Genomic DNA, 26279 nt, shown 5'->3' with positions numbered 1-26279 from the left:
ACAAAAATACTATCTGCATTCTGACTGATGACCATTTTTAGTTCCTGGCATCTCATAAACTGTGTCATTAATTACAATCTTTCAACCTTTTATCTGAGTGTTCACACTTAAATTCTCTTATGGAAAAATTATATCCAAAAATAAACACATCCTCACATTCAGTCAACTTTATCTTTACTAGAGTAAATACACAGATTATACCAGCACTTACCTAATCCCAAGAGTAACTAGCTAAATAAAACCCCTTCCCATAAAATGCACTTGGAGAATGAATATTACATGAAGCATTTTAAAAATAAAACCACCAATACTTTTCTGCAGCAGTGTTTTCCCTGCCAGAAGGTCATATGTATGGCTTTAGGAAGTAACTAGAAGTAAAGATCCTTTATTCAAGCATATGAAAGGTGACACTTTCTTTACTTTGTGCTTCCTTGGCATCACCAGGAAGGAATGTTTGATATGAAAACTATACTGCAGCTATAGACCAGGTTTTCCCCAGCAAAACTGGTGGAGCTTTGCCAGTGGACAGGTCAGTACATCTTTGAGTGCAGAGACCAATAATTTACCAAAATAAACACAGTACTTAAGGACAGTATTTTAGACATCCTGATGGTTCTTGAAAGATTTCTATTAGCTTTTAATTTAAACAAATTTCACCTTTCTTGCTTAAATTAGAAGGCTGCTAGCAACATGATTGTACAATGCACTTGTGGTGTAATGCACTTTTTCTGGATGTAAGAATTTCCAAAAGAAAAAAAAAAAAAAAACCCACTGGATTTCATGTATGGTCATGAATAATAAAATTAATTCGATGGAGAGTGAAACCTGCAATGTTACCTCCTGCTTACACATCCCAAACAGCAACACAGTATTACTGTGTATACAAAAATAAACAGTATGCAAAATATACAGTAAGAATAACAATTATGCAGTGATTGAGAAAAGCATCATTCCAGGTTTTTTGCATTTTGATTGTAGCTTAAAGAAGCAGATGTCTTGCAACCTAAATTCTGTCAGGCCAAATCAGCATCAACGAAATGATAAATAATTCAGCAACAATAAAAAAAAAAAAAAAAAAAAAAACAACAACAAAAAAACAAAACAAAAACTTACCCACACAATTGGTTCCAGCAGGATCAGGCTGGTAGCCACTGTTGCAATTACAGCGATAGCTGCCACGCAGGTTTTCACAAATCCCATTGGAACAAATATCAGGATCCAAAGCACACTCGTTAATATCTGCATCAGCATAACAACAGAAGACAATCAGGCACTGCCAGGTATGACAAACCTGCTCCTGAGAGAGGTGTGGACAACACCTGGCTCAGTGGATGCTGGCTGGGGCTCTCAGTCAAAGCCAAAGCATAGCACAGGTGCAACCCAAAGGCTGGAAGAGATGATTACTCTCCTTTATTTACTAGAAGGCCAGATGTGGAATCCTGCATCCAGTTTTGGGCCACTTTACATGGGCCCACTCCTCAAGCCTCTTAGGCAACTGTAGAAACCTTGGCACCCCTTGCTAAACTCAGCTCCAGAGTGCCCTAGCTTTCCCAGTCCCACGCCTAGACACCTGGGCAGCTTTCCTCTGTTCCTCACAGCATTCTTCCCTGGCTCCACTGACAATGCATTTCCTTCTCGCACTTCAGATTGATCCTTACTCAGCCATGCTGGTCTTTCCCCTCCTTGTCTGATTTCTTACACATGTGAACAGAGAAAGCTTGTGATCTCAGGAAAACATCCTCAAAGCTCTGTTCTGTTCTCCTGAGGGCAGTTTCCCAGGGAATCCAATGCACTGATGCCTTAAGCAACTGGAAGTTCATGCTCATGAAATTCAGGGTGCTGTCTTTACCCTCCACCTGGCCCACACCCCTCAACTCAGCATGAGTCTAACAGGGCATGACCAATCCACTCCAGGCTGCCATCAGTATGGACATCACTAATTAGTTCATTATTTCATCACTCATTAGTTCATTTGTGTTGGTAATCAACAGGTCCAGTAACGCCTCTGCTCTGTTTAAACTATCACCAGGATTAAGAAATTTTCCCATCAGAGTGCTCCAAGTGTCTCCTGAACTACACACAGCTCATGTCAGCGTGGCTGAATTCCCTCAGCAGCATCAGTGCCTGAGGTGTTGAAAGAGGCTGAAGGGGCTGGATTTGTTCAGCTGAAAAGAGGGAAGATCAGAGGGTCCTCTAACAGCACTGCCCTGATTTTAACAGATGATTACAAACAAGATGGAGGTGCACAACGACATGGCAAGAGACAACACTTGCAAGATACAACAGTGGAAATTTAAATTAAACACCAGGAAAACAATTCTTTGCCATGAGTGTGGCTAAGCAGTGGAGGAAGCCGCCCAAAGAGGCAATGGGAACTCTATCCTTGGAGATTTTCCAAATTCCCCCAGGCAAGGCTTTGAGAAATGGTTTAACTTTGAATATACCCTTCCTCTGAGCAGAAGGTTAGGTTGGATCACCTCCAGATATCCTTTCCAACCTAAACTGACAGGGAACTACGTGTTTGTAACAAAAAGCTTGATGCAAAATACCTAGCCCATGGACCCAGAGCCTGTAGTTTAGGAATCTAGCTAAGAAGTTATAAATTACTAGTTGACACATAAATTTTCCTAATACATAAGTAAAGCATAGGTCAAAACTACAGCATATTCAATCCTGTAAGAACTTGCTGGAAATTTAAATTTTATTCTCAGACAGACAGAACAGGATGATGGATGAGTTATAGACCCTGAATTTACAGTTCCATATAAAATTTCTGCTGTAGTTGGAAAAGTCCAAAATATTCATATGAACTGTAAGAAGAGGAACAGACTAATTTTAATACTTCTTGCCTCTAAGGAAAAGAGGGTGTTTCAATATTTTCCTTCTCCTCATATGGTAAGCCCATTACTTTAAATAGTTCCTTTCCCAACCCCTGGAAAGAAAGGGTGCTGGCCTAGCTGTGACTTCAAGAAAGGCTTGTTTTATACTTGTAAGGCTCAGCTTTTGGAAAGAGTATTTCCTCTTTAATCACAGTGCAGTTTAGATACTGATTTAATACATTTAATCATATATGCATTTGGAAAAAACCATGCTACCCCTGGATAAAACTCCATGCTATGAGACATCTGAAAAACTTTGTAAGAAAATACGATTTGGCAGGCCACTTCAGATTTGTATTTTCTTTAGAGCAGAATGCATTCTGTAGCTCATTAGACAAGTCTGGATCTTGGGGATAAGCCACACAAGGAGTGTACAAGTAGTGACAGGAGCAGAAGCATGAAAATTGGCTGCAGTGTTGCTCTACAAGAGGCACAGAGAACCCTGTGTTTGCTCTAGAAACCTGAACAAAAGAGGACTTCAGTTGAGACATGAATGATCTTTGTCAGGCACTTGGTAGACAGCACAGTTGTTTCAATGTTTTAAGCAGAAACTGTTTTTTCCATGGGTCCAAAAGGACACATGAACCTCTCCACCAGGCTGCATGCAAATTCCTATGGTAGGATGCTGCTTGTACAACAGAATTAACGAATGCTGACATTATTCCTCTGAGATTTAGAGAGTCTTCAATGGATCTTGTATAATTCACTGAAAATAAACTGAGAGAATTCATAAATTCCACGGATTTCACAATACTCATACAAGCTTACAGCATGTTAAGCAATGAAGAAAAAAATATGCAGATACTTACAGTACTGAACAAAACCAGAATTTCTTTCACTTAAGTACTATTTTTAGAAGTTATTTAGGTTATTACTAAAGGTAATGATGGGAGTTATTATTCTGTTTCTGCTACACAGAATAGGAGCTTTAATGCTGACAAGGATAATTATTAACACATCAGACAAATACCCAGCAATAAACTTTATGTTCCTATATCCTCCTATTCCTTCTTCAACCCATTTTGCTTATCTGGCAGCTGCAGCATGCTTTGCCCCTACTTCAGACCTGGCTCAGCCATTATTTTTTAAAAGCCCTGTCTCTGTGGTACTAGGAAAAAATCTGGAGCTTTACAGTTCCCAATACTAAATGCAAATGGTCACTTACAGGACTTTTTTTCATAAGGATATGGTTTTTTCAGTTAAACTCCCTTCCAATTTTTAACTCTAAAGAGATACAATCTGTTCATGGAAACGATCCATGAGTGAACACTGGATCTGGAGTGAAACACTGCTCTATTGCTATCCCAGCTGACTGAAATTCAACTGCAAATGCAAGTGACCCCTGTCAAATGAGAGGAGTCACTCCTGTTTTATGCCTGATCTAAAAAATTCTCTAATCTCAAAAAAAAACCCCAAACACATAGGTCAGAACTCTGAAACAGATTACTGTTTTTTCTAGAGAGGGTCAGGCAAAATCCACTGTTCTAGAGAATTAATTCCAGCTCTTTCTCAAGACAGCACTCAAATATTGTAGTCTGAGAATTAAAATGCCAAAATTAACAGATTAATCTTGAAGGTAAAAACTCTAGATTGTTATCAAGACAACAATTCTGAGGACTTTTTTTTTAAACTTTGAATCATTGTCCTGGGGTGAACTTATGATGCTGAACTGTTAAATTTTTAATTAGCTGTTAAAATTTCAATGTTAAAAACAAAATGTTGTCAAATAAACAAATTTATCCACTTTTCTTGAAAGAAATTTACCTCCTGAACTGCTTGGGGGAGGGGCCACTTAAATTTGCCATCTAGAAAAAAACACTTCAGTAATTTCCTCCCAAAATTTACCCTAAACCATAAACTAAACCTCATTTATTAAAGAAAATATGCAACATACCTCTTCCATCAACAGTAATACCTATTCCACTGCTGCACAGGCCATGGAACTCAGCTGCTCAGTTGAGGAGATGTTGGGGAAAAGAAAATGTTATTTCCAGTATTTCATCTTCTTTCATTCTAAACTAAACCCACATTATTTTTTTTTTCCAAAGTGATTTTTCTACAAAGTAACTAATGAAATGCCAACGCTCACATGAAATAACCATTTATAGATAATTTAGTTAAATCTGTAAGGTAGCACTCCATCCTGAACTTTCATATATATATATATACACACACACACATACAAAACCAAACTTAGATGACCAAAGTTAAAAAATTAGGTGATTTCTTTACAGTCTTGACACAATTGTCCTCTCAAGTTATTGCTTTTAATCATGCTGTCAGCTTTACCTGTTTTTTTTTCTAAATAGTTTTCTGCTATACTAATAATACTAAATGGAAATTCTGTCCAAGATGCAGACTATCTCTGTAGACAAGAGATTTTGTTTTTAAATCAATTCCCAGCTTTACTTAAGGAATTTATTCTTATAAAATGAAATATATATTTCAAAAAATAATATGGGCTGCTCTTTTAAGGTGGATTGACTGGACCAGGAAACCTACAGATTCATTGGAGAATTCTGCTTATTCTCTTGCAAGAATTATTACTTATAGCAAACAGTCAATTCAGGAACCCAAATTCACCCTGTTCACTTTTTTTTAGGGCATGAAATAAAAATCAACAATGCGATTTCAACAGGAGTTTTGTTTAAATTCTGTGTGGTCACTGTACCACTCAAAGAAACACAAAAATTTTACCCGAGTTTTTAGCAGGGCAGGGATGACACGGCTCTCCAAAGCCATAGTCAGGGTTGGCACAGCAGCATTCAGACTTTGTCACAGCACCAGGGAAGGGACGGACACACAGCCCTTTCCTGATGCCCCCATAGCACGTGCTACGCATGTGAGTATCTAAAGACAAAGGACAAGGGAAGAAGTAATTATTTCCTTAGGCTGAAAATTAAATGTATGCATACTATCCCAAAAGCTAAAACCCCTTAGTTTTGGTCAACAAAAAGGTCACACTGGCTACATCTGCACTTAATAATCCTGATGATACCAAGGCCAATTCTCAGTGTGGTTGCCTCCTGGGGCTTTCTCCAGAGCACTTTCAAACCACCTAAACCAGGATTTTGTGACCAAATTCAAAGGCATTCCAAAGGACCTAGCAAAGCAGCCCAGGGCTGGTAATATGGGAGAATACCTGCTTCTGGAAGGAGGAGCATGGTCTCCAGCTGCATTTACAAAATCATGAACAGAAGTGCAATTTTAGGAGATTGTTCAGACCAGCATTTACGTGACATGACCATCTTCATAGGTTTATACATAAACAGGCACCAGTGCTGGTGTAGCACACCAAAGAGGCCCCAAAATCTAGCTGGGAACAGCAATCTATCAAATTTTACACACAACTAGGCAGGAAGAAAAGCAGTGCTACTGCCCAGACTATGAGAAACTTCCGGGGGTTTGTGTTTGAAAACACACTCAGGAAGTTAAAGTGCCATCCTTGGGGAGAGGCCTGGAAATGGTTGATCTGGATAAACCACCACCTGTCACACAAACAAAACACAGAACACCTGAAAGGTTCTTCAACCCCAAAAATCATGTCAAAAAAAGACAGCAGAAAAATTATACAGGCCAGCCATGCACGTGTTAAGACTCACCATGTACAAGCTGCCAATCTTACAGCTGATTTATTCACATAAATCAATTTGACAGCCTCGACCAGATGCATGAAATGTCTTCCAAGACACACCCTCACTACCTACCTTTACAGGATTATTAATCTCTTATACTTGTCCAAGAACTATGAGAATGTCTCTGAGACTGCTTTTTATGCATCTGTTTGGGTTTTGCTGTACTCTTCTGGTTTTGGTTGCTCTAAGCTTCAATGCTTTTTCCCATGTTTGCTAACAGGATAGTATTAGAGATCTTTTAACAGGGATGTGATTGGACAGTTCTTCTAAAAATGTGTAGCTGAGAACTGCAGGATACAGATAAATAGCCTTTACTTTTGACTCCTAAAATTCTACAGGAGCTGCAGAAATACTCTTTGTTTCAGGTATCTTTATGTGCTAGAACACAGCTTTAATTTATGCTCCTTGACAGTCCCCCAGTAAAACCACCATGCACTGTGGGCTGGACATGAGCCTGAGTGGACTCAGAAACTGACACGAGTTTGAGGGAATCCAGACAGCTCCTTGCTTGAAGTATGACCCCAAAACAACAAAGGAAAGTTGCATGAGAAGCTTTACAGTGTATGTTGAATATCCAGGGCCAATCCAAATAAGAACTGGCAACTCCTTATGTGTTCTGTCGGCCCTTTGAGTGTTGTAAGCTGGCTCCTGTATAACAGTACTGCCTGCACATAAATGTTTTCTCTTGCTCTTGGTATCCCATGGAACAGATAGTTCTGGAGCACAGCTACATGTGTCCTACATTTTAGAGTTTTTTCCTTGCCAAGAATATAGGTGAAGCCAGTACAACTTGCTTGCACTTGACATCAGGAAAAGATTATGATGCCTGAAAATAGTCGAGGACTTTTGCACAAGGAATGTCTGTTCATTTAGTTTGCAAAATAATTAGTGGCATCACATTCTTTCCCTCCATCTCAGACAAGTCCAGTTGCCACCCTGACAAGTTCTGCCATGAACAAAGGGACTTCAATCCCTGCCCTGTCACAGAAGGGGAGGCTTCCCCCTAGTCGTGTATCTGCGAGGGAATGGAGAAGCAAGTCAAGGGAAGGAAATGGCACCAAGAGAAACTGCAGAGGGACAGAAGACTGGAAAGTATAAAAGAAGTACTCTGGAGGAAGGTCTTCAAAGATGTGGAGTGTGGGAAGTAGCTGAAGGAGGCGACAGATGTACTGAGCAACTGGTCTGCACAAGAGAGGAAGTGCTTCAGCAAATATCAGTGCTTAGAGAAGTGACCCCGGAGTACCTGGGGACAATCCCATGCCTAGTTACAGGAAAACAGTCTGATCCGCACAGTCAGTGATTCACCAAGCCTGTGAAGAACCAAGCTGGCTCTCCCACATCAACTGTGTGACAGGGAGAATGACCCCCTTGGCTTGAGCTATGAGCGAGAATGAGAAGGTCAGGCACCTCTTTGTGGATGATTCAATTGCTGCAGGCATCTCACAAAGCTCAGGCTCTCCATTCCACAACAATTCTGAGGCTGCACTTACTGATGACCCCGTGCTACTCCCTGTGTTTAGTTTGATTAGCCTTTGGCTACTCATTCCAGAGCACCAATATTTTTTTTTTTGCTCTGGATCAGAGATTAGCATTGCTGCTGCTGTACTTGTGTCCCTGTTTATGGGACTCTCCACTCTGCCCCAAGGCATGGCACTTCTACACTCTTAAATCTGGCAGCACTTCAATACCTACAAAAGTTGACATTTGCAGTCAATATCAGGTGGACCAGGGCTTGACCCACACTCAGGGAAAGTCACTGCATCCATCCAGGAGCCTTAGAAGGACAAATCAGGCTTATGACAAACACTTCTCCATTTGGCTCTGCAAAATTACCAGGGTAAGATAAAGCTTAGTTACTCTGTCCTGTATGACTCTGGCTCTGGGCAGAGGGAATTCGAAGTGTCTCAGCAGAGGACAAACAACACTGAGTGACACTGAAGCCACAGCTCAGCACAAGTTCTGAGGTGATACACACTCACAACACAGAGTCAGCTGAGGTGTCCAAGCATGGAGCTGCAGCTGGAAGTACAGCCAAACCTAAAAAGTCTGCAAATATTCAAATATTGGAAGTTTGGCTCCAAGTATTTATCTAGCTGTTCCATGACTCTGTAACTGTTCCTCTTCCAAGCATTTGTTCCCCTTTGCTGTACCTTTTTCAAGCTTGTATAACATTTTGTGATTGACTCAGCCATACTTATAAATACTAAGTAAACCAGCATTTCCTTTCTATGTGTACTCCCACCAGGATCAAGGTCATTATTCAGAAGTAAAATAGAGCTCAGAGAAAGAGGGGGCAGCTGGACTGTGGGTTCTTAGATTTTATATTCCTTGCTAGTTACCTAGCAGATTTGTGGAAGTACTCTTACAAGATTTCCAATTTAAGTTATTAATTTTCAAACTGCCAGCGACCTTCTAGCAGGCAGAACGCCTGAAAAGTACTATTTAGGACATGCAATATATGGAATAGAATAGCAAGACACAGAATTCCTGTAGTTAACACAGCATGTGGATTGCATATAAACACACATACACGATTCTGAACAGTAGACTGGCTTGGAAATTCTATTCTCAAGTCATGTGAAGATATTTTGTTATGCAGGACTTGAAATTTGCTATGTTACTTTATGGCTGGAATAATTACATCACCTTTTTTTAAATGAATTTTCCAACTAGATCATGATTCTGCTATAAGATTTTTTGTCCTATGAAGGGAACCTCCTGTTGAAAATGTATGCATTTATGGTAAACCTTAAAGCTGTGCAGCACGTAATTTCTAAATAAATGGTGTTCACAGATGATGGCCAATCGGTCAAGCCTTTTGCTGCTAGCACTGTGGCAACATTAGGTAAATGAAAGCACAGAAAATTGAGTACTGTATTGATTCTTTGCAGCTGCATCCCTGACAGGGGTAAAGATGAGGCCAACTTGGAACACAAAAAAGGTACTGTACAGCCTGTACTCAAATCTGGTTTTGTTGGTGTGCCACTGAGCAGTGAAATTCCAATATTTAAAACAGTACAACAGGCCTTTTCTCATTGTTTTACTTCTCACTGCTTTTCTCCAAACTTTTAATCAACCAGAAGAAAACAACTCCGCTACCACACAGGAGGGAACACAACTTGCTTTTGTTGGTTCAGTCTTCAGTACAGTTTTGCTTATTAGAACATTTAATTTACTTAAAACAACAAAATTTGCATTCCAACTGAGAGACTGAGAATGTGTTTTAGCTTTTTTTGAGCATATGTTTTTAAGACAGTCTCAGTTTTTATCATGCATTTTTAAAGCTGAAGTGGTAACAGAAGGGGCTAGCTTGTGCTGTCACTTAGTAGAAACACTTGTCCTAGATTTTTTTTGGAAGAATTTTGACCTTTACCACCATCTGAAATGTTATTGGAAATGAGCTGGTAACAGCAACATGAGGATTTAGTATGTCCCATCCCTTTGGTGGGAGAACCTCCAAGCATTTTGATGCAGTCTGTTTTTCCTTTATCTGGAAATATGCTGATAAAACAAAGGCAGATACAACATCCATGAGTCCATCAGCAAGAACAGTCATGGCACTGATTAATAAACATGATTCTTGTAGAATCTCTGTTCACTAATGTGCCTGATGACAGACACATGCAGGAGCTAGGGAAGGAGACATTTCAGGGATACAGAATTGATGTTCTGAGACACACAGGGAAAATCCTGTGGATTAAATTAAGGAACTTTGCAAAGTACACACAGTGTCATAACTCTCAGAAATCCCTGTCCAATATTTATTCCTCTCCTCCCTCCTCATCAGCAATCAGCAGTGAACAAAGGATTGAATACTTCTTGTCCTCTGTACTTCTTTAATTCATCAGCTTGAAAATTATCCATTTTTTTGTCCCACGAGCTCCCTGAAGATATGCTAGACCTCCTAGCAGAGCTTAGTAAAGAATCTCTTAAATTCCAACCAGTACCATTTGAGACGATAAGAGGATGATTACATGGCAAAATATTATTTTTCATCAGACTAGAAAGGGTATGTCTCAAACCCAAAAGGAGATGCCAGGAAGAACAGGCACTTCAAGCTTACTTTTATATGAGTAACAGGTTAACAAGAGGTACTGCCTCTCCCATTCCACAGAGGAAATTAAGTTTCTTGTCTTTTAACAACAGGATTATGGGGTTGCATCTTGTTGTGGTTTGATGTCAACATTATTTAGATGGAAATAATTTGATGCATTTGATAATTAATTAACCTAATAATTCCACTTGTTTTTCCATGAAGAGAAAAGAATAAATCTGACTTACCTACACACACACGACCATCAACTCCAACAACCAAGCCAGGTGGACAATCACACCGAAATGAGCCTTCAGTATTTATGCAATGACCATTCATGCAAATTCCTGATGTCTGGCATTCATCAATATCTAAGAGGTAGCAAGACATTTCAGCAATCAATCTATTTTTAAGCAAGATTACAACTAATAGTTTCAGAACATTACTAATTTACTTTATGATAGCAGACAACAGTATCTCTGTTTCATTTCTAGTAAAAATTTAATCTTGGAATAACCAAAATTCCAGCTGCAGAAACAAAAAAATCCCCTAAACACACAGAAGAACTTAGAATTAGAGGTACTTCATATCCTACATCAAGCAAAATCAATGATAAGTTTTCCCCTTTGTCCATCCCATATTTCAATTTTGCTTTAAAGTATGGCTAAAGAGCACTAGACACAAAATATCCTGATAATAATTTCAAAGAACTTTTAAGTGGTCACCAATTTCTAAGCACAACTGCACATTATTAAGAAAAGCACAACTAGTAGAAATGGCTAAAATTCAAATCAGAAGACAAACAATTTAGATTATGTACTAGAAGTGGCTTAAGCCCAAACATACCTCTATGAGCAGCAAGGTATTTTCAATTAGTTTGCTGAAACTGAAGCTAAATCAGACAGTATTCTTAAAATGTTTAGTTGAAGTTTTTAGTGTTTGCACTTCAAAAAAGTTTATAATGCAGTGTGACCTGTAAAATAACTCAAGTGCTATGCACCTGAATTATCAGGATAATGATGTGGAAAATGGGGGGCTCATCAATGTAAAATCTTTCAAACCTCTTAAATTTACCTTACTGCTGCTCACTTTACCATTTCACAAAGGGTCTGAATATTTTGATGCATTTACAATGCTCCAAGACTTTTCAGAAGCTAATTTATTGATCGTTGTGGCTTTCCTAGCACTATTAAATACTTCTTTCAGTAAATTAAGGATCTGTTTCCAGGCAGCTAAAGAATCTACTTTAATGAGTAGCAAGGTGTTACATGGCATTGGATCAATCCATGTTCCCAGACTGCCATTTCTGCAGGGATGAACAGACAGAAAAAGCCATTTTCAATCAATATCCCCCCAGATTTCACATACCAGTACAGTAACGTCCATCTGGAGCCAGGACAAATCCTGGTTTACAGATGCATTTAAAACTCCCATCCTCATTTATGCACATCCCATTCAAGCACATGTTTGTGGTGGCACACTCATCGTGGTCTACAAAACATTGCAAGGAAAATTGCTTTTAGTTTCTCAGCCTCCAGAGGACAACACAGTGAAAATAATCAGTCAGGACTGGTGTGGCATATTCCTTCACTTGAAGATTAGTTTCTGATCATAACTCTGATAAAGTATCTCTGGAGTTTTCACTCCTTAGAAAAAGCAGCATTTTTTTTTTTTCATGTTGTGATCAGTTGCTTTGCATATTTCAGCAGGCTGTGTATGAAAGGACAGGGTGTGTCTTTCTTTCATACATGAGAGGATAAAAAGCTTCCATCACCTGAGAGAATTAAGCTTGTTGTTCATCTAGCAACGTTTTTTCTTGACACCATGAGGCCAAATTTAAAAACAGGTATTTTCATCAACAATGCTGATTTATGGATCATCAGCTGTGAAGCTTTATGGAAAACCATTATTATTAGGACTTTTGAGGAGAGGTGCAGCTTCAAAAACAAAAATTATCCCAAATTTTCTTTGAGATCATATGGTTCTATACAGTAACTATTTGAATGAAGGGGCCTCTATGTTCACAGTATTTCAAAAAAGGTAATTTCAATGATCCTCACCTGTAGTATGAAGCACAATTTCTAGAACCACCAAGCTAATGCCTGCCCCACTCTTTTGGAAGGGTCCTTACCCACACAGTTCCTTCCATTTGCAGTCAGTTCAAACCCAGCATTGCAAATGCACTGGAAACTTCCCTCAGTATTCACACACCTCCCATTTTTACAAAGAACACCATTCTGAACACACTCATCGATATCTAAGGGGAAGAAGAAACAAACCAAGCCAAAAAAACAAAATCCTACACAAACAGAGAACTACAGTTAAGATAAAAATGCATTTAGAGACAATTATGGCTTTGAAAAATACTGGCACGTCACTTAAACATTACTTAGAGAAAAGTTCAAAAGTAAGTTAAGAATTCTGTCTCCTTGCATCAGAGAAAAAATCTATTTCTACAGACATGTACAGCAAATGCTACATTTTGAGATGCTTTGCAATTTCGTCATGAATACTTTTAAAATATGATGAACACTTTCATCTGCATGCATACACAAAAAAGCACCTGTCATTCAATTTTTATTTTGTTTTTAGAACTCCTGTCTGGGAAATTCCCCAGACAGATATACCAGAATAATGGATAAATATTAAAAGACAACAACAAAACAAATGAGGTGGCAGCCCAGATCTAGAACGCCAGCTGATTTAACACTGGGATTTACTGAAATTGTGAAACTGCACTCCTATCTTTCAAATTCAAGTGGAGTCAGATGAAAAGGGTCAGAACATCTGCAATGCCAGCAGACACGGAGCAGTTTTCTTACCAATGCAGGCTTGCTTGGTAGGAGTTCTCTGGAAACCTGCATGGCACTTGCAGTAATAGGAACCAGGTGTGTTGACACAGTCCCCATTGGAGCAGGGGTTTGATGTGCACTCATCAACATCTGCTGGCAGCACGGAGAAGCATTAGTGACTTCACAAAGTCTGCAAGGTTTTTGGTTTTTTGTTTTTTTTTTTTTTTTTTTCCCAAGTCTGGAAGCTACTGAGTGAAAAAGATGGTTACTAGCAAACAAATGCTAATTGCTAAAGCCTGTTCTTGGTGAAAAATCACTGCTTTGCCAGGAACACGGGGCTCTTCTTGGTTCAGCTAGGCAGGCATTTGCAAGACCTGAAGTAGCACTGCATCATTTGTAAGCATCTTGAGGAACAAGAGAAGAAGAATCTTCTGGGGGATTTTGAGACCTGATGGTTGCCTTAATGGTTGATTTAATACAACCCAGTTTCATTTAACTCAATGGCCATTTCTGCTTCTTCACAAGAAAAAAACAATACTAATCAAACAGGCACTTCAAATTGAGAGCAAACCATGGCATCCAAAACCCACTCCTATTATATTACAAGTTTGCTGTAAAAAACTGAGGAGGGGCTGCACACCAGCAGGAGGGATTCTAAATGAGACCACAGTCTGTGCACCACATCTCAATTACTTAGGCCCCACTGCACCCTCAACCCCAGTCTTTCCACTGAGTAATGCCAGATTTAACCTAACCCTTTGCTATAATGCAACTTACTCTCCTTTACAAAAGTTTTGGGTATTTGGGTGCAACCAAACACATTTTACCCAATTTAAATGTCAGCTAACTGCTCAGACATGGGGCTCTGAAAACTTCAACAGTTCTTTTCAAGAACCCTTTCCCAAATTTGATATCCAGTAGTTATCAGTGAGTCAGGGGTGCCTTTGGTCACGACAGCTATTCCCAGATCTAAAATAACATCCCCATTACATTTCTGTAAACCCTCCAGGACCCTTGCCCACTATAATCCAGGGAGAAGAGTGGGTGTATCCCACTGGTCTGCCAGGGAAGGACTGCTGGCTCAGTCCCCACAGCAGCTCCTAAAGGATGATCTAAGCACCTACTGTCTGTTAGAGCTCAATTTACAGGTGACAAATGGATCCCTTGATGAAATCCCCCATTTCTTTGTCAGCAACTTTTGCTAATTTGACTTTTTCCTCCAGGTAGGCCCTTCACTTTATTTACAATGTACTTGTAATTACTCATCTCTTCATTTAGACAGTATTTTAACACCATAAAGCCAGTGGTGATTTGCAAGAGTTTCTGGCATCTGGCTGAAAGCTGCCATAAGAAACTCTGAAGCTGATCACTTCCTAACAGTGATGATTTTCCCATGCATTTTGCAGTGCATGCTTTCAGAAATACCAGGAGGAAAACCCCAGGGCAATTTTCGTGATCATTTCCATTCACTCCTTATCAAATCTGGTTCTAGAACTTAGCTCATTGCATCTTGAGAATACTGGGATGTGTCAAGAAACTGAAATCATAAGGATACTTATGTGTACTTCCTAGAAAGTGCTGCTCCTCAAAAAACTTCTAAAATCACTATAAAAGATGGCAAAAGGTTAGTTTTGTTCAAATTTAATAATAAATAAGACCCTATGTTTAGCAGGAATTACTGAGTTGAACACAAAGTTTAAACCCTGACTGTACAAAAAGAGATCTGTGTTTACAGAAGTCACTGATTTAGCTGCCTGGTCTACAGCACTCTTGGTGCCCAGATACAATCTGTGTAAACATTTAAATGAATAAAGGAAATGCAAATGGAAAAATCAAACACCTCCCCTCACAAGTAATTAGCTCATTCACATCTGCAAAACCACTGATCCCACCACCACTGCAGTAAAACCACAGGCACTGAGACAAGATGAAGAACAGAGGAATTCAGGGTGTATTTTAAATACAGAGGTAACTGAATTTTTACATGCCAGTCTGTGTCACTGCAGTAGTTCCCTGCCCTCCTGTTCCTCTGCCATGCCTGCATGATGGGATGCTCTTTGTCATAAGTGGGGTGATTTTTCACCATTGGTGATTTTTCCTCAGTGCTCAGCTGATATAGGAAGGGGTCAAGGAGGACTGAACACCACCCCTTCAGAACAAACAAAATCCTCAGCAACCAACAGAACATCAAACTCTGAATCACATTTTGACAACAATTTTTTTGTCAAGTGCCCTGATTCAAATGAATTTACTGCATTTATATCTTGCTTTATTATAAGGGAACAGAGAGAGAACTTATAGATACTTGACACAGCAACTTTTCCTGCAGAAAATGACATTTAGGACCTTCTGTATTACAGGCTCCAACTTGCTTCAAAAAAAAGCCCATGTTCATGCTCCAAAGGATCTGTCTGCAAGTTTATAAACTCTACAGCAGGAATGCAGAGGTTCTCTATCAAAGAGCTGACTTAAGCTTCTAAAATCCTTCCAAAGCCATGTGCATCCCTCATGCACATGACTTCCACGTGAAATATGCATCTTAAGATGGTCTTATTTTTATAGGCTCTTGATAACTGAGGGAAATGGCAAATGTATGGTAATATAAAGGAGTTGTTTGCTTTGATTTTGCATTGAAAGCATGCATATTCCAGCAGTATAAACAGGAAACATTTAAGACAGAGATATTTAACCCATTTGTTCTATCTCCCAGCATACCCCCTTGAAGGTCAAATGTTTGTCTTTCAGCACTTGCCTCACAACATCTCCACTTTCCAGATTTTCATCACTAACAATTGCCAGAATTCTCTCAGGCACAGTAGGAAACTTCCAAAATCCCCTTAAGAGACTTACTGCAATGAGTCTGAAGACAAATTAGAAAATTTTAAACAGGACTGTTTGCATTGACAAGACAACTAAAATTCAACACACCACACCTACAGATTTGCTCCCACTTTTTAACACTTTTTAAGTCTCTACAGTTTTATCCAGAGTTTTTTGAAACAGAAATGAGCAAGGAAAGGAAAATAAAAGCTGTCTATTTTGGAGAAAAGGTCTGACCATTCAGAGTCAGACCATTTAGGACATTCATGGTCCTTGGCCCATCAGGAATGTTCTGTTGTGAGAACAGCACGATGCAAGTTTAGGTCAGAGACAAACAAGTAACACCACAGTTTTTTGGTTTGGCAGGATTAATCTTGAAACAGGATTTTCCTTTAACTCTATAGAAAAATATGTAACCATTTCTGGATTTAATTTATTGCTTTGGGAGCAGGCAGAGAGAGAAGCACAGAAATAGTGTTCATTTATATGCCACTAACCCTATTACCAATGCCCCAAGACTGTTCTCTCAGAAATTAGATAAATATTCAAATTATAATACAGAAATCTACCATAATTCATATATATACAGATAAAATTAGAATATATATCCTGCCTATATTTCCAAGAAACATTCTGTGTAGTTTGCAGCAACTACTGTTCACAAATCTCAGATTTAGGGGGAGAACTTAAGATACTTTGGCTACTTCTGTATCATAGAATTAGAAAATAACAGTGCAACAAAGCTGTGTTATTTACAGGGTTCACAGAGTTATTTATAATTCACAGAGTTCACTCTTTCATAAAACATCTGAATTCAAACAGCTACTGAAAAGGCTGCAGAGCTAAAACTAGTAATGACTCATTTATTTCATGCAAGAAAAATATGGGCAAAACTACACTTAAACATTTTGAAGCCATTTTGGGGTGGTCTCTTCCCATGTTTTCCATGTGGGACAGCACTGTAGCTGGTACTGCACCTTCAGCTTTTGTTAAACCAATTGAATTTTTTTTTTTTATCCCAGTGCATCCAAAATTGTCTCTGCTTTCAGTTTACTCTTTCATGCTGAGGTAAGCATTGCAAAGTCAAAATTAAGTTCTTTAAGTGAAGACACATTTTTACTGGGTAAGTACCTGTAAACTAGATAATTGTAAACCAGGTCAATTTTTTTTTTCCCCAATGCACTAATCAACCTAACCTCACAGTTTTCAGGCACTGGGACCCCAAACTGAAAATTAGACACAACTTCACTATTATCACAAGCCTGGAGAAGGGGAACTGCCAAGCAAGTTTCCTGCAGAGTGACCCCACAGAAGAGACAGGGACAGAATGACAGCCACATTATCAAGAGCACATTGTCTTTTTCTGTCCCAACACCCAGATATGTAAAGCTGGTGGGCCTTTCAAACCACAGATTACTGCCATGCTCCAATGACACCTGAGAAACTAAAAAACTGAAGTTCATACAGCTGCACTTGCTACAAGCTATGTCCTTCAGATGTTATTTTCAACTTGACCCCCAAGTAACAAAAATATTAATAGTACAAGATGAAAACTAGATTTCGAAAAGATCAAATAGTCCAAGACTCCAGATAGTCCTTGAGTGTCAAGGTTCACCAGACTTAAAAATATTACTGATTTCAGTGATGCAAAATCTAGCACTGTAACAAATGAGCCAGGGTTCTCCTTACTCCTTTTATAAAGAACAGCCATCAAGAGCCATCAAACCGTCTTTTATAAAGAACAGCAAGACAAACATCACAAAATTCCTATTCCCCGCTCACAATGTGATTATGGCTCCTGAGACCCAAGGATGCAGGAGAGATTCAGCCCTTTGAACTTCCCAGTCAGAGATCAGAGGTACAGAAAACTCAGCTAAAATTAAAAAGCTAAAAAAGATTCGGGCTCCCTGCTTTGTAAAGGACAGCCTGGAAGAAGAACTATATAAACCTTCAAGTACAAAAAGGTGAAATGAAGAAGGTACTGAACTGCTTTCCTTGTATAGTGAGGATAAGATGAGAAATTACAAAAGCTGAATCTTCTGCAAATGTAATGTTTAAATTAGATTAGATGTTCTGAACACTTTCTGGATATTTGACTATGGGAGCAGTGCACCTGCCTGGGGAAGTGGTGGAATCCCTCTTAACTGAGTTTTCTTAAAATGAGGGTGTACAGTGGTCAGGAATGGTGCAGGTACAACCAAGCTCTCTGATGAAAGAGCACAACTGAACTAAGAGGGGACCTGCAATCCACAGACACAGGAGAAATTGATTCTCAACCCACACTTACTGTGAGGCAAACCTACTGCTAACTATTGCTAACAAGCTCTTGTGTGGTATTTTTCATTCACAGATCTCAATCTCCTTATAAAGACTCAGTAAACAAGGGTTCAAGCCAAAATATAAGCATCATTTTTATTTAGGATCCTATACATTAATCAGTGTATCCTGCATAGGGGGCTCCTCTCCACACAACCACCCCACAATAACCCCTAAATACTGTATTTTCTCAGAAACAACTGATGAGTTTTGGACACTGCAAGAGTGAAGTGCAAAGGAATTGAATAAAAGTACAGAATCCCAAGTTCAGTTCTTGTTATATAAAATTAACATTCTATATTTTCATCCAAAATTCAAATGCAACCAGAAGTTAAGTAATACAATTTTAAAATTATTTTATATCTTTTAAATTGCCATTAATCCTTATGAGGAGGCAAAACATAAATTCTACCCTTCATCATCCTGATCATAACAATACTACATCCCAAAAGTGGAGCTTTGTCAGCCTCAAAAAAGAGAAAATGAAGCAGAACTTACTTTACTGAATGTGACAAAAATGCTCAACAGCCTTTAAGTACAGTAGTAGGAATACTCAATAGCAGTATTTGAAATTCCAGATTTTTTTTTCTCAAAGAGAAAAATAGCTCTCATAGAAAACTGAAATCATTCTTGTCTAGCTAATACCATAGTCTTTGCACTCTCTCTGAAGAGCAGTATCATTAAAATTAATATGATTTCTTTTTGTAAAAAAGCCCTGGTTTTAAGCTCAAGAATATTAGAATAACAGATTTTGAAATGTGCACTCACCAATACAATCCCCATTTGCATCCTGCTTGTATCCCATGTTGCATTCACATCTGTAACTAGAGGGGGTTGGTATACAACGTCCATTCAAACAAAGGTTGGGATGGTGCTTGCAGTTGTCTATTGTCTGATTGAGTATCGCTAATATAAAAAATCAGAATGAGAGACAAATATTCAGATTTTTAAAGGGAAGTAAATATGAATTTATACTTGGCTTCAGAAAGGATGTTGTGAGGTGCACAAACACATTAAAAAAACCTGTTTTCAAAGCACTATCTGTTGACCTAACAGTAAAATAACAACAACAAACAGCTCTTGGAAATAAAAAAACCACATTAGACAAACATTCTTAAATATGATTTACCATTTCTGTCTATAGCCTGATGAGCCTGTCAATGAACTCAGGGATAAACCACAATTTGTGTGAAAGTCAAAGCAATTTTTGGTGTACTTGTCTTAATAATACTTAAGTTTTATGATCTTTATGGTTGTGATGCCAGGGATATGTTTACACATGTCATGAGCAATGTTTACATCCACGAGACTTCTGCCAGAAAATTATTCACCTTGGGCTTTCAGCCAAGGCAGTGTTTCTGCAGAGTAAGCAGGTTTTACAGTTGGAAGAGAAAATACAGAAGACATTTATTTTTAACCTCAGTAGTTTTTGGAAAATACCTAGAAATCCGGAGTTTTAATAGTGCTGACAAAGACACCTCAACAGGGACAACCCAGGCTCAGGCACTCTGTAACTGAAGTCATGCAAAAACCTCTTCCTACATCAGGAAGAGCTCCTGACCTTCCTGATGCATCAGCTGGGGTGTTTAAAACATGCTTGAATGGCAAAATCATTTTTAAGTATTAAGAACTCCATACCATATCCATACTGAGTTATAAAAATAAAGGAAAACCAGAAGGAATCATGTAAAAAAACCTCAAAAACCAAGTCAGAATATGAGCACTTACTCAGCCCTGTAATGATCGGGCCATTTCCAGTGGGGCTGTGGCCACCTGCTCCTACCCCTGCTCCACCCACAGCTGGGGAGAATCCGTTACTTCCCGGGATTGGGATGAACCCAGCTCCTCTTGGTCCGAATCCATTTCCATTGCCCCTGGGATGGAAGCCGTTCCCTCCTGCTCCGCCGCGCCGGGAGCCGCCTCGGGCAGGGGCACCGTCCACGCACAGCCTGCGGTGGTCATCTGTCAGACAGGGGGGACACAGCAGCACACACCAGGTCAGCCTCCCACAGACAGCTCAAAAGGAAGGCACAGCACTCCCTGTGTGCTACAAAAACCAGGATGGCAACTCCTCCTCTCCGTGATACTGCGTCTTCCCCCTGCCACTCCAAAGCTCCCTAGGCTGCGGCAGGTGTTGCTTGAGGAAATATTAAAAAGGAATGGTGTAATTTAAGAATATTTGTTCAACTGTTTGTTGAAACTGTCTTCTTGATGTGGTGACAGCAGCACTGTAACTCACTGGTTTCTCAGAGCTGTTGATGAAGAAAATACCTTTCATCAGGGATGCGCACTATTCCTCTCTGAGCAGAAATGAAAGAACAACTTAAAAACTGGTGCATTCCAGTTCAGAGTAACCCAAAATGCAATGGAGCAAGAGAGCAGCTGTTCCTTTAAATCAAAATCAACTATGGACCCTAAGAGTCATTTCCTCTTCAAGCCTAACACAAAATCTTTCCCATTTCTCAAAAACTATTTCCAAAGCCAACAGAAGGACATTAAAAAACCAAGTGCCAAACAACCATGAACCAAAAAGAAAAATGGTTAACAGATGTCAGTATCAGTATTAAAACCACGGAAATTAGCAATAATGCAATCCATGACCTTATTTTTTTCTGTTTAGCCTACATTTTAAAGCAGTTTAAAACACCCTAGTGACCTCCACCCAAAGCAGAATGAGCAGCAAGAAGGAGAAAATAAACCAGCCAAACCAAGAGGGCACTCACCAGATCCTCTGACAGGACACACCTCTGGGACAGAGGCACTGGCCCAGCAGTGGCCAGACTCACAGCAGCACTGCCTTCTGGTGAACCTCCCGGGCAGCTCCTGTGCACAGCGGCCGCTCGCAGAGCTGGAGAAACAGCTGCCTGCTCTCTGATCTGGCAGTCAAGTCAAAGACAAAAACCAAAACCAGTGTCATTGACGCCTTTTTGGTTTTACCCTTCTTTCTTTTATACATTCTCTTGTGGTGATGCCAGTTCTAGGTTTTTCTGGGTCTGGACTGAAGGCATTTGTGACAGCTCACGTTTGGACTCAGGTGTTTATTATTTCTTATCAGTGAAACAGTCTCACTACTGTGAATTCAGCAGCTTTTCATTAGAAGGCACAAAATGGCCAACAATCTCTTGGTACAAGGTCTTTTAAACTAAACTATCCAATTAAGAACTGACACATAGATTATTTTCTCTTTCAACCCAACAACGGATCCCAAAAAGCTGCAATGTGGACTTTTCTGTTAAATTACACAATGCCACCCAAACCCAAGAAGAAGAAGGAAGAAGAAGCATGAAGAAGAAACCCGGGACAACACCCTGTGCCCTCCATCTTGCTTTCATCCACAACATCCTAAAAATCCCAAACCCTCAATTTCTCACCAAGTGATACACCTACACTGCTCTCTATAACCTATTCCACACTTTTGTGGATTCTGGTCTATCTTGAAGTCTGGGAAACTTCCTCCATGAATGAGGGTCAAAGTCAGTGCTCCCCTGGGGGTCAGGGCACCCCAGAGCAGACAGAGGAATATTCCTAGTGCCCTGAGTTTCCACATTCTCTGTATCCTTTACACATATACTTGTAGCTTTGTAGCCTCAAATTGCAGCTTAACTTCAATGTTTTCCTAGGCAGAAAGACAAAAAAAAAAAAAAAAAATCCAGGATCCCTGTACTGTCTTGGGTCTTAAAAACCAAGGCTGAAACCAGCTTTCCAAGACAGACTTTTGTAAACAGGGCTTGGATCTCATCCTGAGGGGGGGCAATGCAGAAGGCACTAAAGCTGGGGGAATTACTTCACCAGGCAGGTTCCTGACTGGAGGGGCTCATCTTTGGCCTTTTCTACCTGATGAATTTGTGTACTTGACAACCCTCATATAAAAGGGATCCTTTTTATCACCCTAATTGTGTCTAACTCATATTTTTAGGGCCAGAGAAAAAGGCATCAACATGAGCTCTCAAAGCTACCTTCCCCTGTTCATCTGAGATAAGGATGAAAACGCTTTACAAGTTGTAATAAACAAAAGCAAAACCAACCAACCAACCAAACAAAAGCCCCCACAACACGCAAACTGCACCCAATAATTATCTGACCCACGTATTCCATATCGGATTTACTGCAGGATCACACAGGTGCAGTGGAATTAGCCTTGCATTAATCCACCATGCAATCCTAAAGTCTGCTCAATCCAACAAGGAAATATGGATGGTATGAAAACGCAAAGCAATACAAACAAAAAAATAGATATATTTATATACATATATAAACCCTATTATGGCAAAACCTGAGATACTTCATGTAACAACAGCAACATCAATACATTCATTTAATGATTTCTTTCCTTTGCTTAAATGCACCTAACTGAAAAAATGCTATTCAGCCTGCTCTGCTCAGTTGACTGAAAGTACAACAGAATATTCAGTAATGCCATGTGAAACCTACTCTCCTTCCAAGGGCAGATGATGTTTTATTGTCAGATTAGGCAAGTGATTTTTCTGCAGGACTCAGGTTTTAGGAGCTGACTTTAAAAATCAAATTGTAAAACACGCCAAAATCCACAGAAATTTTGATCATCTTGGAAATCATAGGTTTTCAGTATTCCTGAGGCTAGCCACAATGTATTTGAAGTCAGCACTCCTCAGATGAACCTGAATAACAGAAGGTGGCTACACTGTTCAAAAAATTATTAATTTTAAATCACTTGCAGGTCATGTGCTGCTACTTGCTTACATCATTCACCTGCAAGTCAGAAACTCCTTCAGAATTCCTACCCCTTCCCCAATATGAGAACAAAGAGCTTTGAGATATCTGAAATAAGAAGAACCACATGAGTTCTAGAAAACACATTACTGTTAGCAATTGTTAAGGTTTTTTACACATGGTATGCAGTATTTATAGCTAAATGGTCAGAATGTTTTAAATCACATACTTGACACATGCACCTATTTATAAGAAATCAACACATGAGGAAATCAACAAAATGACTTTTTATAATGTAGCTATTAAATAAACTGTCCTGTAAAAGGTGAAATCAAATTAAATCCAACACTTGGTTTACTTCATTATCTGTTTCTGACAAATTAGTGGCACATCAGCATATGCTACTTAATGTCTTTTGAGTTTACTTTTGTGCCTTATGTTGACCACTAAAGGTTAAATTAACCTGTGTGAGATGGGATTTGAAGCACCAAGTAGGGATAAATGTTTGCTCCTTAAAACCAAAGTGAGCTTAACTTTTGGGCTCAACAGATGCAGATTTAAGTAAAATTAACAATTCCCATGTTTGCCTGGACAACAGAGTGAGGCCCTGGGGCAGGGGGAAGTGCCAGATGGCTGGAGCACCTACCAGGAGTGCAGGATCCATCCACAGATGTGACAAAACCTCGTGGGCAGACACAGAAATAACTCCCCACAGTGTTGGAGCAAACACCACCCTCACAAATCCCTGGGATGACGCTGCATTCATCAATATCTATCCAAAAAGAAAATGACATGGGATAATTAGCAGAGCACTCACACTGCATTAAAAAGAGGGAAAGAGAACTTTTTTGAAATGAAGTTGTTATTAAACTCTGAATAAAATATTGCTTCTGCTTGCTTACTGAAAATAACTTTGTTTGCCACCTGTTGGAGGTTTTCCTTGTACATGCACACGGTGTTTAACACTTCAAGGCACAGAGTACAGGAGAGCAGGCTGAGATTTCCTCCTCCTGAATGAGTCAGTGCCACCTCTGAGAAGCACAGAACAGCTACAGTGGAATGCCAAAATACACATCCTCCTTTCAGGGTGAAGGGAGGAGGATGGCACAGCAGCCAGCCAGGACATCTCTGGGCTTCCTGTGACCACACAAATATTGCTCACGAGATCTGACTGCTTTCTGGACCCCTTAACAATCCAAGTCTAAGAAAGAATCTTGGCCAAGCCCTTCAAATAACCTTTTGATGCATTCAAATATTTCTGCTGACTGAAAGCAGAGGTCTCACTGGAACACCAAGGCAATTTTGTGTGTAAATATGTATAAAGTGAGACATCACCACGCTGATAAATGAGCTGCTGTGTGTAACCAGGGGCTGCCAAATTCCAAGCCAGTGGTCCAGCAGTGCAAAGCTCGTTTGTAGCTGGCAAGTTAAAGGCAGATGAAGGAAGTTTTTCACCACCTCTTCAAAGCTGGAGGATGCAGACCATCCTTCCCAACTGGCTACATGCAAGGGAGTCTAACACTGTCCAGGGCTCTTGTCCAAGAATGACAGGATGGTGGAAAGGTAAAAAAGCACCTTCCTGAAACCTAGGCAGTGATCAGAGTGGCAGGAAAACTTCACAGTCTTCTTCATGTAGAGAAAAAAAACAATTAAAATGGAGAACCCGGGTGGAAGAATAATTTATTTAACTTACTGGAGCAGTAATGAGTAATTGGTTTTTGGTCTCATTGGTTTTTGAGCCAAATCTCTGTCTCTTCTTCCCCGTCCCTGGTTCTTGCACGTGTAATTATTTCAAAATATCGCTATTACCCCTGACTGGAAATTCTGAGACTTCATCTCAGGAAGGGCTATTTTTAGTGAGGCTGACTGAATATTTTATTCGTTTTCATCCTTTCCCTCCTCCAAAATACATAAATTAATGGTCTCAGGGAAAATGCTCCAAATATAAGTAACAGGAAATACTGTATTAAGGGAGAGGAAGAGGAGGCATGAATGGTTCCAGGGCTGCATACAGGATGGGACATCCAGTCTCAGCATGAGAAAGAATTTAAATGTATGACAAAAATGTTGCAATAATTTATTACCCAGTAAGCCTAAATGACCCAGCCTAGCTACCTGCAGTTCAGAATTTGTGACTTTTACTGCTAGGGAAAGCACGGTTTTATAAATAACTGAATTAAAAGTACCAGAAAGGGGCTCTCAACTGCCAAACTCTAGAAAAGGGCTACCTAAAAGTAGTTTTAGTCTAGAAAATAATATTTGAAAGTAGTAATACCTGGTAGGACCAAGTCTGAATAGCATACAGTTTAATGAAATTATACATTGAAGCAGGAAAATATGAAATAGGACTATTTATTTTAAGGGATTCTTTCTATTTTGGTGGCTTTTTTTTTTTAAGGCCTTAATCTGTTTCATATAGTCTTAACCTTTTGATATCAACATTAGATAGTAACATATCTTTTTGGAAAAGCAACAGAGGCATCCTACCTCTTTAGAACAACTTAAATTGCAAAGGTTGTCAAAACTAACTACATTATTTAATGACTATATGTATCTGCTACTTGAGAAGAGTAAGTAGAAGACACTTATTAGAACCCTGGAACACAATAGGTAATTCTCCACCCCTTTTGTAAAGCAGCAATCATAACTCAAAGTTTCTCTACATTTAATTGATTTCTGAATAACCCAAAGATCTCAGTTCCATTAACTCTGGGAGATAACACTATCCTAAAAATGAACAGCATTTCATTCCTAAAAAGACAGCAAAAACTCAGTATATTGTAGACCAGAATTTTTAGCCAAAAAAAAAAAAAAAGAAGGGTTTGGGGTTTTCTTTTGTTTAGCTAAGACCCCACATTGGTGGACTGGATATCTGGAATTTGGTACAATCCCTATAATGGCCTTTCCCAAATTTTTTCAACTATTATGGGTACAGAAACCACAACATGGACATTCCTACTGATTCTAACAAATTCCTGCTGTTGTTTCCAGGAAGAGCAACAAGAGAAAAAAGAAACCCTAACCCACAAAAAAAATCTCTGGATGTTCACAGGCAGAGAGAGCATACAGTGGACCTCAAATCTCTTGACCATTGACCATTACTGACTCCAACCTG

The 26279-nt window shown here is 39.4% G+C and overlaps 1 protein-coding gene across 3 annotated transcripts in view; it reads right to left on the bottom strand.

Annotated features, from left to right (window-relative positions):
* The window catches only part of FBN2 (fibrillin 2), a 120992-nt gene that overhangs the window by 64373 nt on the left and 30340 nt on the right, over positions 1-26279 (bottom strand). For all 3 annotated transcript variants that reach the window (XM_050986495.1, XM_050986496.1, XM_050986497.1), the window contains exons 8-18: positions 23811-23936; positions 21199-21351; positions 20204-20437; positions 19244-19381; positions 13370-13489; positions 12679-12804; positions 11916-12038; positions 10796-10918; positions 5577-5729; positions 4774-4827; positions 1114-1239 (exon numbers count right to left, since the gene is read on the bottom strand). In XM_050986495.1, the coding sequence (XP_050842452.1) occupies positions 1114-1239; positions 4774-4827; positions 5577-5729; positions 10796-10918; positions 11916-12038; positions 12679-12804; positions 13370-13489; positions 19244-19381; positions 20204-20437; positions 21199-21351; positions 23811-23936 (1476 nt within the window). The remainder of the gene's footprint in view (positions 1-1113; positions 1240-4773; positions 4828-5576; positions 5730-10795; positions 10919-11915; positions 12039-12678; positions 12805-13369; positions 13490-19243; positions 19382-20203; positions 20438-21198; positions 21352-23810; positions 23937-26279) is intronic.

This window comes from Serinus canaria, chromosome Z (assembly GCF_022539315.1).
Source record: "Serinus canaria isolate serCan28SL12 chromosome Z, serCan2020, whole genome shotgun sequence".
Classification (NCBI taxonomy): Eukaryota; Metazoa; Chordata; class Aves; order Passeriformes; family Fringillidae; genus Serinus; species Serinus canaria.
This window is presented reverse-complemented; position numbering and strand designations above follow the sequence as displayed.